This window comes from Leopardus geoffroyi, chromosome C3, assembly GCF_018350155.1.
Source record: "Leopardus geoffroyi isolate Oge1 chromosome C3, O.geoffroyi_Oge1_pat1.0, whole genome shotgun sequence".
Lineage (NCBI taxonomy): Eukaryota > Metazoa > Chordata > Mammalia > Carnivora > Felidae > Leopardus > Leopardus geoffroyi.
The window spans coordinates 143,803,095-143,818,164 of record NC_059338.1 but is presented as its reverse complement, the minus strand read 5'-3'; the positions used below and the strand labels follow the sequence as shown (position 1 = coordinate 143,818,164).

The 15,070-nt window shown below is 39.7% G+C and overlaps 1 protein-coding gene across 1 annotated transcript; it reads right to left on the bottom strand.

Annotated features, from left to right (window-relative positions):
• Positions 1-1,343: 1,343 nt before the first annotated feature.
• On the bottom strand, positions 1,344-9,437 carry LOC123586221 (cytochrome P450 7A1). The gene is made up of 6 exons (XM_045455174.1): positions 9,183-9,437; positions 7,157-7,397; positions 5,684-6,261; positions 4,065-4,195; positions 2,538-2,713; positions 1,344-1,953 (listed from the first exon to the last, which is right to left on the bottom strand). Exons 1-6 carry the CDS (start codon positions 9,260-9,262, stop codon positions 1,654-1,656), a joined length of 1,506 nt encoding a protein of 501 aa, XP_045311130.1. The 5' UTR covers positions 9,263-9,437; the 3' UTR covers positions 1,344-1,653.
• Positions 9,438-15,070: the final 5,633 nt, after the last annotated feature.

The window sequence follows — 15,070 nt, the reverse complement described above, 5'->3', positions numbered from 1 at the left end:
AAGCATTCGGAATATTGAAGAATTTAACATACACACACATTCACACGTTTATTTCTGAAAGGTGAATCATTTAAAAATTTTCAAATGTAACAGATTTTCTTAGAATTTGTAGTACAAGAAAAAAGTAAATTATATTTACATATATATACATACAGAAATATCAATAAAAATAGTACAGCTGATAACTCCAATGTTTCAAATAGTTAACCAAAGCACTGTTGTATACAGGAGTTAAACACTACCATATAGCCCACAATTACTTTTCCTTCAGCTACAAGTCACTTAAAGATAAAACGTATTTAAATAAAACCCAATGTCGAGCTATAGTTAACGAACTCTTTGCATGTTTTATATCCCAAGTTGTTTTAAGCAGTCATTTTCATCCAGTTTTAATTTTAATTTTTTTTTCAACGTTTATTTATTTTTGGGACAGAGAGAGAGCATGAATGGGGGAGGGGCAGAGAGAGAGGGAGACACAGAATCGGAAACAGGCTCCAGGCTCTGAGCCATCCGCCCAGAGCCCGACGCGGGGCTCGAACTCACGGACCGCGAGATCGTGACCTGGCTGAAGTCGGACGCTTAACCGACTGCGCCACCCAGGCGCCCCCAGTTTTTATTTTAAAAGATGTCACATGAGAGCTACGTTCTCTTCATTGATGGATGTTTAGTAATACCAGAAAAAACTGCCTTCTCTGAAAACAATCTTCTCATTCACATGAAATCTGATGAAGACATAGATAAAATAGTTGAAACCTGATGTGGACATTAGAGTTTCCAGCAAAAGTACATTGAACCATAGAGAATATTGAAACCATCTCTAATTTGTTTAGGATCTCAAGGTCATCATTTTAAAAGCCCTGAATACTATAGGGAACACTGAAAAAAAAAAACATTTTATTTTGATTAAGAAGCACGATAAAACCATTTGAAATATCTTTATAATATGCATCTACATTTGACTGTGGTGGGAGCATGTCAGGTGTGGGCTTGGTTGTACGAGCAGCACATTTACCATGTGTTAAGATATTTGCTTACTTCTGGGTGTGCCTACCCCCTCCTTTTCCTTTAAAAGGGCTAATAATGCTCTAAACTTCCTGTATCCTTTAGAATGACATGAATCTGTCACAGGTGCTGGACAATGAAAGGGTTATACTCTAAAAACAAAAAACAAAAAACAAAAAACAAAACAACCAGATATCCCATATCTACTCAAAACATCATGTTGTTTCACTAAAACGTGAATCTGTACCTTCTACATAATTGTTGGGTGGTTTTTATAAAAATGAAATCATTTCCTTAGGAAAAAAAAATAAAACCATTTGCCAATTGGAATATCTTCATTCTGGGGGTGGGGGAGAGGAAAGACTTTTTTTTTTTTTTTGAAAATAATGAACTTCAGTCCCTGGCTGTATGAACATTCACTGACTTATTCAAATGAAAACAAAGTATTGTGCTTCTAGAAGCTAGTTTTTTTCACTAGCACAGTCTGAGATAGCATCTGGGAACTGTCACCAAAATGTTAAGATTTACAAGCACGTTGACCTGTGAATCAGTGCCACCACGGCCAAATGTGACTGTCCAGAGGGACTGATACGTGATGGTGTGATGCAGGCCAGTCACGTGATTTCTCGTCCTCTTTTGCCAACCGTATGTTCACAAATGTTTGAATTTATACTTAAACTCGATATCATTTAGTGGTGGCAAAACGCCCAAGCCTGCGCGGGACTGATCCAGAGGGGGACATTTAACGTGACTGTCCACAAGCTCTAGTTCAAAATAGGAAAGCATCAGAATCAAAAACTGTTTGATTTCCTGCACAGCAAATAGTCTCCCCGGACATATGGTCGCTCCTGACCCAAAGGGCATGTAGTAATACTTCAACTTGATTCCCTTGCTGTAGAAGGTGGTCTTCGTCTTCCCATTTTCATCAAGATATCGATCGTATTTAAAAGTCTGCAATAAAAATACAAAGAAAAGAAATCTATCAGCTAGTTTTAAAGGAATCTGTCTCTTGCTTGACCCGGAGGCTCCAACGAGTCATTTTCGTTTTTAATCCAATCTGTGGGTAATTTAGCAAATTCCCCACCTTGACTCAGAAAGTAATAGGAGTTTAACAAGAACCGACGGGAACAGAAAAAGCTTTATAATACCTTTCATCCTGCCTGGGTGACTAGTTCCTCTATTAGGCAGGACAAGAAGGACAAGTTCAGATTAGAAACTAGAAGAGCCAATATATATATTAGCTTCTAATTTCCTGGATTCGGGAGCAGTACTTAAGGAAAAAGGAAGCCAGCAACTCTCTTATCATGACTGCAAACAAAATCAGGCAAAGATGATGTGATGACAAATACCAGGAATTTTAAAATTCAGGCCAGCCTCCAGGTTTTCCAACATATATGAATATTGGACATAATTCAGGAGGCAATGCCCATCTATGGTTTCAATGGTTAAATCAATTCTGCAGTGATAAATTTCCTCTTTATTTCCATCTGGGTAGGCATCCCCTGGGTATCGAACTGGGATTAACAGTCACTTACCAAAGGGTCTGGGTAGATTTCTGGATCTAAATGCATCAACTGCGGATAAAGAGCTATGATGTCATCTTTGCGGATGTTATAGGAACCGTCCTGGAGGTGCAAAGTGAAATCCTCTTTAGCCGTCCGGATGTTCAGGGAGGCACTGGAAAGCCTCAGAGACTCCTTGATGATACTATCTAAATATTGTTAAAGGAAGCAAGAGGAGAAGGAGGGAAAGAAGGATGAATGGAAGAACAAGTCATGTATTCAAAGGCCTCATAATATGGAGTCTGAAATACTGATAGCAACCTCTTACACAAAGTTGAACAAACTCGGGACAGCCGGCCAGATGAAACCTTCCCAAACTTTATTCTGTTGCCCCTGTGCTGTAACCAGTGATTCACTTGTGTCTGAATGTGCTTTTTAATCTGATCATCTGAGTTTGAAATAATCATTTGATCAAGATATAATCTTCTTGGACACCAATGGGAACTAGACTTCCATAATTTTATAGCTAAAATCATCTTATTTCTATCTGACACTAGACATCCAATACAACTGAAAAATCAGTGAATCACTTTCATGTGAATCAGTCGAAGTTAATTACTTTTGAGATTGAATATACCGCTAACCTTTTTATATGGAAACATTTTCCCGGATGTTTAATGCAGCTTCCGTTGAGTGTTTCCAAGAACCCATTTTCATCACTACACTCTGATGTTGTATGATGTAAAGGGGCAGAAAGAACCACCCTGAAAGTAGCTAAAATATGAAGATCTCATGCGAAGGTCTAGCCTGATCCTCTAGCCTCTGTCCTTTTTAACTCTCGTGTTTTAGGTGCTCATCACATGATTGTATATAAAATCATAGCGTGTTAGCAGCTTTATTTTACAAATGAGAAAAGCAAGGCCCCCCAAAATGAAGTGACATGTCTGGGGTCATCCATGGTGGGTACAACCCAACATAGGATCTATGCTTCTTGCCTCATGGTCACCTCCACCAAGGCCTGCTGCCCCTAATTGCATACACTGGTTTCTTTCCTCAAGAGAAAAGGAACAAAAACAAGAAGAAAACTCTTTATCACTACACACATAGAATACTTTCGTATTTCTGTAAAACACGGAGAAGCAAAGATAAGAAGAGTAAAACAACCTTCAATCCCATCAGTCGACCCATGCAGCTAATTGTGGTTTCTTGATGGTACTTTTTCCTCTTTGTTCCATGAAAATGAGTCATATGCTCCCAGTAATCGTAACATGAGTGGTAAGAGTCGGGCAGGGCAGAGACACAGTTGAGAAATGTAGGGTCAGGAGTCCCACATAAACACTGTCTCTGGGTCCACCATTCTATCCCAGCTCAGAACTTAACCTTTAAATATCAATTTCCTCTCTGGTTATATAGAAACTAGTCCCCAGTCATAGGATTGCTGTGAGGCTCAACAACACACATGAAATACTTAGCTTCATGCTTACAAAGTACGTACGTAATGCACGTTGACGATTACTGTTTGTGGTGCACAGTCAATGAAATGTAACATAGTAAACGTACCTAGCACTGGTGTCTCATTCAGTTGCCTTTGATTCAGACAAATAGGACTGCCTTCAAAGCTGATTTTTTGGCCAGCATTCTCTAGGGTCTTTTTCACTTCTTCAGTGGCTGCTTTCAGTGCTTCAGGGCTCCTATCAAATGTTGAGAAAAGAAAAGTGCAGAAAATAAATGGTGTCTATACCAAAGGAGCTGCCAACAAATAGGAGTTTTCCCCTTCTTTTAAGGAGGCGGCCAAGACACCAGAGAAGGTGGGGAAGGGGCATTCGCAGTTACTTTTTACTCCGTTTTGCACTTGTGTTTAAGTCCTTGGATATTCGCAAGAATCGTTGCCTTACAAGGCCTTGCGACATAGAAGTAAAACTTGGGGCATACTTCTATAAATAAATGATTCTAATAAGGAGTACCTGGCCAAATCAGTCACACACATAGCAATGGAGGAGGAAAATTGCCTCTAAGGTAACAATTATAGAGTGCAAATGGAAATCTGAATTTACTCTTAAAATCCATACCGCGATTTCAGGTAGAACAATAGCTCTTCCATGCATATTATAAGTTATTGTTCTAGCGTGTTGACTTGTAAAATGAATGGCACTTCATTTCAGTGCATGGACATTTAGTAGATGCCATGGGAAGGGATCTATAGAACACGACTGCAGTAAATTGAGTCTCATAAGTGTATGTGTGGCTATCATAAAATGGCTACTATTACCTTGATGATATTACGTTGATGTTGTAACCTTACGGTAAATATATAAATTTATTCTGGATAGAGCTTTCTCAAGTAAAAACTTTGGAAGCCATTTAACATCTGAGGCAGATTTGTAATGGGGTTTTATATCTGAAATTGTTTCTAGATATTTTTTATATTAAAGGCATAGCATAGTCAACCACCAGTGGAAATTTGGCTTTCCCAATGGTACAGAATAGTAGTTTTGTATCCACGTGACACGAAACACTCAACTTAACTGGGATAATTCAGTAAACAATTTGAATGGCAAATTTCTAAAAACGCTTGGGAAGAAAATCATGTTATGCAAAGTGTATGTTACATACAGTGTTTTCGGTACATACATTTAAAAGGCAAAATCTAGCTAAATCCCATCAATAACGATTAATAACAATATGACTGATCCACAGCTATCATAGTTGGTGAGATAAACTCTAAGAAGTCATAAGGGAGCGAAAAAAACAAACTATTGATGCACAAATGAATAAGGCATAGGTACTGCCCTCTTACTGTCCAGAAGTCAGAAGTGCTTAAATATATTTTTGTGATTATGAAGACAGAATTCATCAACTTAAGGAGGCATCATGAGGAACAGCTTGAGGTTGAAAGCCAGGGCTCTGGGCCCAGGCAGCCTGAACTGACCCTACATAGTGTGTTCTTTTCCCCTAGGAAGGTCTCCGCTTCTACAAGATGCATTTACCAGTCACATTTGCTTATGTTTTTATGCGGATGGGATGAGCTGATACCTGTTAAGCCCTTATAACGTAAATGTCACACTCTTGATTGACAGCATGACAAAGTACGATGACTCTTTTTTTTTTTTTTAAGTGAAAATAGTAGATTTTCTTCGCTCTATTCAAATAAAGAAACCAACGGATACGTGGCTCGTTACCTAATCATTTGAAATAAGCTCCAGAAAGTCGCCGGAATGGTGTTTGCTTGTGATGCCCAGAGGACAGCGAGGTGTGTCTTGGCCTTCTCCATGTCATCTAAGGTGTAAAGCATATCATTCAGAAACCTGACCAGTTCTGAGATGTGGTCTCTCTTTCCGAGGTTCTCGTGTCGCAAGCCCTCTGCCAGTTTTTCTCGAGCATGGTGCGCGGTCTTGAACACGTGAATGGGGAGGCCTGCTACCAGAGCCGGAAAGATTTTGTCAAACTGCTTGAAGTGGTCAAGGTTATTTAGAATAAGTGCTTTTTGTGCATCTTGCCCTGTAAGATCTTTGCCAAAGAGGGTTAAATACCCAGCTTCAAACATCACTCGGTAGCAGAAGGAATACATCCCTTCTGTCACCCAGGCAGGCGTGTTTGATTTAGCTACCAGTGGACGTCTCATGACAAGTTGGAGGTTCTCCATCATGGCTTCTGTGAGGGAATTCAAGGCATCGCCCTGCAGGGTTTTGATGAAAGTTTTGTTTATGTTTTCAGTGGTATTTCCGTCACTTGGGTCAATGCTTCTGTGCCCAAATACCTGACGATAGATGAAATGTGTGAGAAAAGAGATTAAACCTGATGCAGTGCTAGAAAGTGGCTGAAAAACAGATGAGATGCTTTCATAACCTTCTACTTGTTAAAAAAAAAAAAAAAAGGGAAGGAGGGAAATTGGCCTTTCCACATACAGAGAAATTTTCAAATACATGGCTTCCTGAAAAGCCGAGTTGAAATTCCAGTTCTTTGGTGGAATATCCCTCAACCCACACAAGTTGCCTATTTCTTACTTTTCTTATGCTACTGCATCTATTGGAAGGTTAGTTTGGTACTAATCTATATTTGTCTTAGTCATCAGTTCTCTTCTATATTTTTTGTAGATGTATTTTACCAGACTTTAATCTGCTTAGAGCAGAGACTGTGTCTAATACTTCCTTGCAGAGACTCACTAAATATTGGCTAACTCCTTTCTCTATTAAGGAGCCTCTTAGATTATAGCTAAGCGATACCAAAATATCTGATCAGTTGCTTAACAAAATTGAACAACCGGTGTGGCATAGAGTGTGGCAAAACAGTTGTTCAGGAGTAAGTTCCCACCACATGTGCTCTGGGAGTCATGTAGACATCGTTGACAAGAGTGAGTTTTTACCTGTCTTACTGATACAGTGCCATGTGGCTCAGCAAAATATTCCATTTTTCTCTCAGTCTAGGTAGTTAAGCAATGACAAATCTATACCTATTTTGACTTTTGAAATGATTAGTACCAAGAGGTTATATCTAATTGGATCTATTATACTTCTAAGAATCTCCGTGTAAGGGTAACCCTCTTCGCCATCTCTATTTTTTGAGTCTAAGGACATCAAAATGCTCAGTAAACTGACATGTTCAGAAGTAGAAGACAAAGAAGCAGAATGCTAGACACACGGGAAACGGGTTACCTTTGCAGAAGTAGTGAAGTGGAACTTTTTCCAATCCAAGTATTTCCCATGGCACAACACTTTCTGGTATGACAAGGGATTCGTGAGAAAGTGGACATAGTTTCCCATCAATCTGCAGGTGAAAACAGGACCATGTTTCTTTTGAATTGCTCTCAGGAACTCAAGAGGATTCGCCCCAAATTGCAGAGCACATCCCAGGTACGGAATCAACCCATTCTCCAGAGGTGGTTCACCCATCTGTCTGTAAGACACAAATACGTGATAGATATGAGAAATTACACATTGTTTTTTATTTACACCTGGTTTTTAAACTTTGACTACTGACTGTCAGCGTCAAAGCTCTCTACGGTTCTAGATAGTTTTTTTGCCCCTGGGGCCCTCATCTTTTACTAAAATAATGGGTTGTATTAACTTAGTAACATGAAAATTATTGCTATATCCATCCATCCATCCATCCATCCATGCATTCCACAAAACTTATTGTCTACTAAATGATAGTCATTTTTCCCAGTGATGAGGATAAAAGAATCAACAAGACCAACAAGATTCTTGCTCTCAGTACGGATGAAACTACCTACATTCTAGTGTTTATATTTTTTCTAAGCATCATTGGCCTGAGTATCTCAGAATGTTTTCTTTTATTGTTACCCTTAAAGATATAGAATACTGAATTGCAGAGAAGATGGCAAAATTGAAGTGTTCAGAATCTTCATAACTTAAAGATATCATTCGATAGTGATATTTGACAATAAGAATCTCATTTAAAAAATTAGGTTATTCTAAGATGAAATTATGTAAGTGTTGACAGGATCATCAATTGTGATTCAACACTCATGCTATTTTTTTGCATCTTTTTTCTAATATAGTTGACACATAGTCTTTTTTTTTTTTTTAATAGAGAGTGTAAGTGAGGGAGGGGCAGAGGGAGAGAGAGAGAGAAAGAATCCCAAGCAGGCCCCGTGCCCAGCACAGAGCCCAATGCAGGGCTCAATCTCACAACCATAAAATCACGACCTGAGCTGAAACCAAGAGTCAGATGCTTCACCAGCTGAGCCACCCAGGTGGCCCAACACAGTCTTTCATGCTATTTTAAATGTTTTTATTAAATAATATCAACATTAATTTTCCAACATAAACTCCTATCCCTCTTGACAGAATTACTTAGCATAAAATAATTATTTTCATTGTAGTTCAAAGATAAGTAAGGTTCACTAAAACTAGAAATTATCAGGCCTCAATTAAAATACCTTAAAGCACACACACCAAAAAACTTGTAAAAGACGGACAACACATAGCAATCTACATAGCCGAAGACACGTTTTGGGTAATTCCGTCTTTTGGAGATTGATACAACAGAATACTTACATACCCCTCCCCCAAATACTCTTTGAGCCAATCAGAAGGTAAAGAAATATGGCTATGTATGTGACTCTATTTGTACTTCTTATGTGCTTGAGCCAATTATAAACGACACACAAATAAAAGTGATAGTATATATACGTAGCAGTTTCCCAATGTCGCATGGTTGATTACCATTAATGAGAAGAAAGTGACAGAATACTCAATGCAGGCTCTGTGCTCTTGTCCAAACCTAGGCTGAGTCTATATAATGCACAAGAACTAACAGAGCATCTTTTTAATCCTCATGTTAGAAAGAAACCCTTCCCACTGCAGACCCCACTTACCATTGGTATCCTTACTAATCCAGACTTCATCTTTACAGACACACGTAAACATGCAAAGAGACCTTATAAAATTTGTCGGGTATGTTTAACAAGTTTGTACATTTTTGCATGACCATGGATATGTCAAAACTAAAAGGGAAACACTGTCATTCTATCTTTTGTTAGATATAAGATCTCACTTTAAAAATTTTAATTAATTTAAAATTTTTAAGTTTTTTAATTAAAGAAGAAAATGCTAATGAGTATAAGTGCAGAGCACCAAATGTATTATATAACAATGAGGGTAAAAGACTATTAAATGAATGAACTAAAATGCAGTTTAAAGATAAAACTTTCCTTACCTTCTCCTCATTCCAAGAATAAGCCACAAACAACAGCACACTGCTACCACAATCCCCCAGATCAAAGATACGGTCATCATTTTACAAATCTAGTGCAAACTCTAATCCGACTCTCTGATTAGAAAGGTAAGGATGTCACCGAACAGAGACTCTAGCTAGACTTTTATATAAGGTAGGATCCTACACTTGAGTGACCAAAGCAAACAATTAACCATTTGGTCATCTTATTAGAAAAAAAAAAAAAAAAAAACTGGCCTTGAACTAAGTCCACAGGTATCAGAAGAGGTTCCAAAACAATCAGAGACCTGGAATACTTGATAAGTTGAAGGTCTCTCAAACATACACTGACTTAACATTCAGACCTGGCAACAACAGCTAATATTGCAAGTTTAGTATGCTTATAAAGAGAACAAAACATAAACGTGTTCAGGATATCAAATAGCAATGTGAAATGTAATAATTTAAAGAAAAATAAACTATCATCAAGCTAATGAGTAGATCTTGTTACCTTTTGAAGAAGAAATCAATTTAAATCATTTGCAAGAGATAATCGTGGTCAAGTTCAAAGGAAAGAGAACTGGGTGAAATGTTTCTGCTGCTTCACGTTTCAGCGCTTTCACAAAATCATAAATATTTTGCTATATATAGTAACACATTACTTACCTAACATTCTCAAGCAGGTATCCCACATAAGTCCACCTGCCAATTAAACAGTTTATTTTAAGCACCAAAATTTTATCAACCATTTTTGCTCATTGAAAATACATTGTTACTTTTTCTAGTTGTTAAAGTAATGCAATTTCATTTCAAATAATTTAAGACTAACTGAAACCTATCTTGGTAGAAAGTGAAAGTCAATTTATAACTAACCTTCCCTACTACTCCCCACTCAGAGCCAACAACCGTTAACTTGTATGGTATGTATCCTTCTAAATTTTATTTCAACACACATATATATTACTTGAGCACCTACTCTGTGCCAAGAATTCTTCAAAAGTATTCTGGTTATAGGTGTTAACAAGATGGACAGATTGCCTAATCTAATGGAGACTCTCTTTCAGTAGAGAGACAGCTATTAAAATATAAGTGTTATGAATAAAATAAAACATGGTGTAGAGAGTATCGGGGATGAGAGCAACTTTAGACATGGTGTTCAGGGAAGGGCTGTCCGAGGAGGTGACATTTAAGATCTGAATGACAAGAAGTGATTAGTCAAGTGAGAATCAGAAGGAAGAGACTTTTAATTTTTTTAAATTTTTTTAATGTTTATTTTTGAGAGACAGAGAGAGACAGAGTGCGAGTGGGGGAGGGGCAGAGTGAGAGGAAGACACAGAATTCCAAGCAGGCTCCAGGCTTCGAGCTGTCAGCACAGAGCCCGATGCGGGGCTCAAACCCACGAACTATAAGATCATGACCTGAGCCAAAGTTGATGCTTAACCAACTGAGCCACCCAGGCTCACCACAAGGAAGAGAATTTCAGGAAGAGGGAACACCAGATGAAAGGTCCTGAGTCAAGGATGAACTTGGTATGTCTAAGAACCAGAAACAAACAGAGGCAATAAGAGGAAACGTGGTTAAGATACAAACAGCTTGATGTAGACACGAGCTAGTTCATATACAGCGATGCTTTAGAGTAGAGAGAGACGGATTTTGGAGGGCAACAGGTCAAGATACAATCTTTAGTTCCGTAGATTGCTATGTGTTGCCAAGTTGACAACCGAACTTGAAAGAGTCTGAAGCTAGGAAGAAAAACCAAGTTGGGAATAGAAACCTCAAGCCTTCAGCGTTTGGGTGGTACTTAAAGCCAAAAGACCTTACAAGATCACCAAGGGAGACCATAAAGGCCAGGAAAAGAACAGAGCCCAACACCAGGCCACAAAACACTCCACTTACTGAGGTCAAAGAGCAGGCGAAGAGAAGGGTAAGGAAGAACCAGGAAGAAAATCAAGAGAATGTGGTGTCACAGGAAGCAAAAGGAGAATGCATTTGAAGAGAGATCAGTGCTTAACTATCACATACTACCTGGAGGTTGAAAAAAATGACCAACACTGGATTTGACAACATGGAAATGGTTGGTGAATCACATATAAACACACAGGGATGGGTTGTATGGAATGTCACGGCAGGATATCACAGAGAAAACACCAACCTAATATCTGAACAATTAAGCCCTTTAGAATTGCCCCTCAAACAAATGAAAACAAGCAAAATACCTAATGGAGAGGGGGCATGGGACCTCTTACTATCATCTTGCAACTTCTTGTCGATCTATAATTATGTCAAAATTAAAGATTTTCAAATGGTGAAGGGGAAATACATTCACAACCCCAGGAAAACTTTCCGAAGTTTTGTCCTCCCTACCACCTCTTATAATCCTACCAACTCCTTTCAAATACAGCCTGGTTAGTATTTATCTCCGTTTTCCTTACCCTGATCTATTCTTTACTCCTTTACTTTCTATCCCTCTTCTCTACAACAACAGCCCCGGAAACACATACACACACACACACACACATACACACACACACACACACAGTTTCCTTCAGTTGGCTGAGGGAAAACAATGGCTTGAATACAAATATTCATATTTTTTCATGTTACATATGGCTTATGTGTTCCTTCTGAGGATATCACTTCCTGCTGCTGTCATATGTCCACAAATAACCTCCATTACACCCCTAACATCCTGCTTCTAATCCAATGAGTGGGAATTAGATGCTTGTTACAGTTGTCAAAACAATCAGTAAACTTCATGGAAATCCCTACAATCTCTCCTGATGCCTAAGGGTGTAAAAATTTCATGCATGAATTTTAGGACCTCTCAGTGTGTTCAGCATGGTGCTCAGAGCATCAGGCATTAAGTAAATGCTAGCTGAGTTGGAAAGCCCTTTGCTTGCTTTTTTATTCTCTGCTATGTTTCAAAATGTGAAACTTCTCTTTGTCGTCTTTGCCTCCCTGCTCTCTCTGGTTCCACACTCACACACTCATGCTCGTTCACACATACACACGCACACACACACACACACACACACACACATACACACACACTCATACACACCACACTGAGCCCCTACTACTCGTGTCAGGCACTACATCAACACTGGGGACACAGTGCTTTGTTAGGCAGCTGTGAGCCCTGACCCTGTGGGGCTTCTGCTGCAGTGGGGGGACGACTAAGTGCCCTGATGCCCAAAGAAGGATACTCTAGTTGCCAGAAGGCCAGGCGTGATAAACCAAGTTTATCTAAACTCTCTAATCCCTCCATTGCCTGTCAATTTCCTCTTTCTTTGTAGATAGTAGCAGAGAGCATATGCTGCTGTGCAGAGGAAAAACCTTGTTCTGAGCCTCAAAGAATATAAGGCCTGAGTCGATACCCCATGGCCACGAACAGACGTATACAAAACAAGGAAACTCAGACGAGAGGAACAGAAAGTAAAAAGGACAACTACAGCTATCAACTTATGTCAGCTAATGACACATGTCAGTAGTTTCTATTAAGAAATGCAGAGCCTGGGGCGCCTGGGTGGCGCAGTCGGTTAAGCGTCCGACTTCAGCCAGGTCACGATCTCGCGGTCCGTGAGTTCGAGCCCCGCGTCAGGCTCTGGGCTGATGGCTCAGAGCCTGGAGCCTGTTTCCGATTCTGTGTCTCCCTCCCTCTCTGCCCCTCCCCCGTTCATGCTCTGTCTCTCTCTGTCCCAAAAATAAATAAACGTTGAAAAAAAAAAATTTAAAAAAAAAAAAAAAAAAAAAAAAAGAAATGCAGAGCCTAAATGCCCATCAACTGTTGAGTGGATAAGGAAATTGTGGTTTATATACACAATGGAATACTACGTGGCAATGAGAAAGAATGAAATCTGGCCTTTTGTAGCAACGTGGATGGAATTGGAGAGTGTTATGCTAAGTGAAATAAGTCATACAGGAAAGAAAGATACCATATGTTTTCACTCTTAGGTGGATCCTGAGAAACTTATCAGAAGACCATGGGGGAAGGGGGGGGAAAAAAGAGGTTAGAGAGGGAGGGAGCCAAAACATAAGAGACTCTTAAAAACTGAGAACAGGGGCGCCTGGGTGGCTCAGTCGGTTAAGCCTCCGACTTCAGCTCAGGTCACTATCTCACGGTCCGTGAGTTCGAGCCCCGCGTCGGTCTCTGGGCTGATGGCTCAGAGCCTGGAGCCTGCTTCCGATTCTGTGTCTCCCTCTCTCTCTCTGCCCCTCCCCCGTTCATGCTCTGTCTCTGTCTGTCTCAAAAATAAATAAACGTTAAAAAAATTTTTTTTAAAAACTGAGAACAAACTGAGGGTTGATGGGGGGGGTGGGAGGGTGGGGGTGCGGTGGGTGATGGGTGTTGAGGAGGACACCTGTTGGGATGGGCACTGGGTGTCGTATGGAAACCAATTTGACAATAAATTTCATATTAAAAAAAAAAAGAAATGCAGGAAACATGGTTTACGAAGAACTTGCACATCAGTATGATTGCTTTAAATAAAATGAACTGTGAATGTGGCCAGACAATTGAGTTGAACAAGTCGTTTTCCAGAATTTACAAGTCAGACTAGCTCTCTATGGTGGAACATAGATTGCCTGAATTAATGCAATGCTTTGCATTTTTTCAAAAGCATCTCATTTCCCCCAGATCAAGACTGCACATCAGGTTCCTAATTCAGGGCAAGTCAGTGGGAGAGGAAAGTGGAATGAGCTGCTGAAATTCCATGATGAGTAATTAGGTCTCTTAAAGAAGCATTTAGGAAATATGTCGATTCACATTTGAGCCACATCATCCGTTTTGTTTTTTGTTTTTTTTTTCCAGAAAATAAAAAACCCCATTCTGTTAAGGCAGATAGAGCGTATCTGATTCTCAAACATAGTTTTGAATCTTAAACACATGGTTCTGGGGTTATAAATGCCTGGTATATCCAAATGTGTCCATTGGACAAATACAATTTCACAAGACTAGAGAATAAGAAGGGGTTGGTAAGTTCTGTTTCAGAGAATCACAATCATTTTTACACTTGTTTTGAAGTTTTCACTTTTTGAAAGCTTCCGCCGTATCTTTTCTCCTTGAATGGAATAATTAACTCAGGTGGGCAGGGTAGGTATTTTAGCTATTTTAAAGATGAGGAAATAGAGGCGTGAAGGTTCAGTGGCTGAATGTCACATGGCTTGAAACAGGTCAAATAGCTCAAAGCCGGCCTTAAATCTGGGTCTTAAATCTATACCTGTGAACACGGCGCTATCCTCTCCAAGGCTTTGCTTTCTTCTGTAAAATGGGAATGATTATACTGCATGACTCCTAATATAGATGTCAAGGTGAAGTAAGGCAACGTGTGTAAAATGTTTGGCCTGGGGTTTGGCACAACCTGTGCTCCAAATGTTTGTTGTCCTGGCAAATCCAGGCCACAACCCTCGATTTTTCTGTGTTGAAGCTCAGCATTCCTCCCTTACAGCTCAGAACCTCACAAGAAGTTCAGTGCAACCGAAGGGCACCTGACCATGCGTTTAGGAAAGAGTTCCCATGCCACCTACATACTCAGACATAAAGATGATTCATCAGACATGTTTTGAACACTGAGTACGTAGAAGGCGCTGTTAAGTAACGAGGGAGAGATGAACAGATTCCTTAGCAAACACTTGTTTCGTGCATGCATTCATATTAATTTAGCACCCACTTTGTGCAAGGCACTTTTTAGGTGCTGAGGGGACGGAAGGAGCTAAGACAGGCAAAGTCTCTGGCTTCGAGGGGACGCTGCCAATCAGAGGAGCACAAATCCACTGTTTGATTTCTGATAAAGAAACATTGCATCCGTTACCAGAAAAGGTCAGGCAGCTCATTGGCGTTTTGTGCCAAGATCTTCACGGGCTTGCCTGATTTGGTCCGCACGGTAGCACCA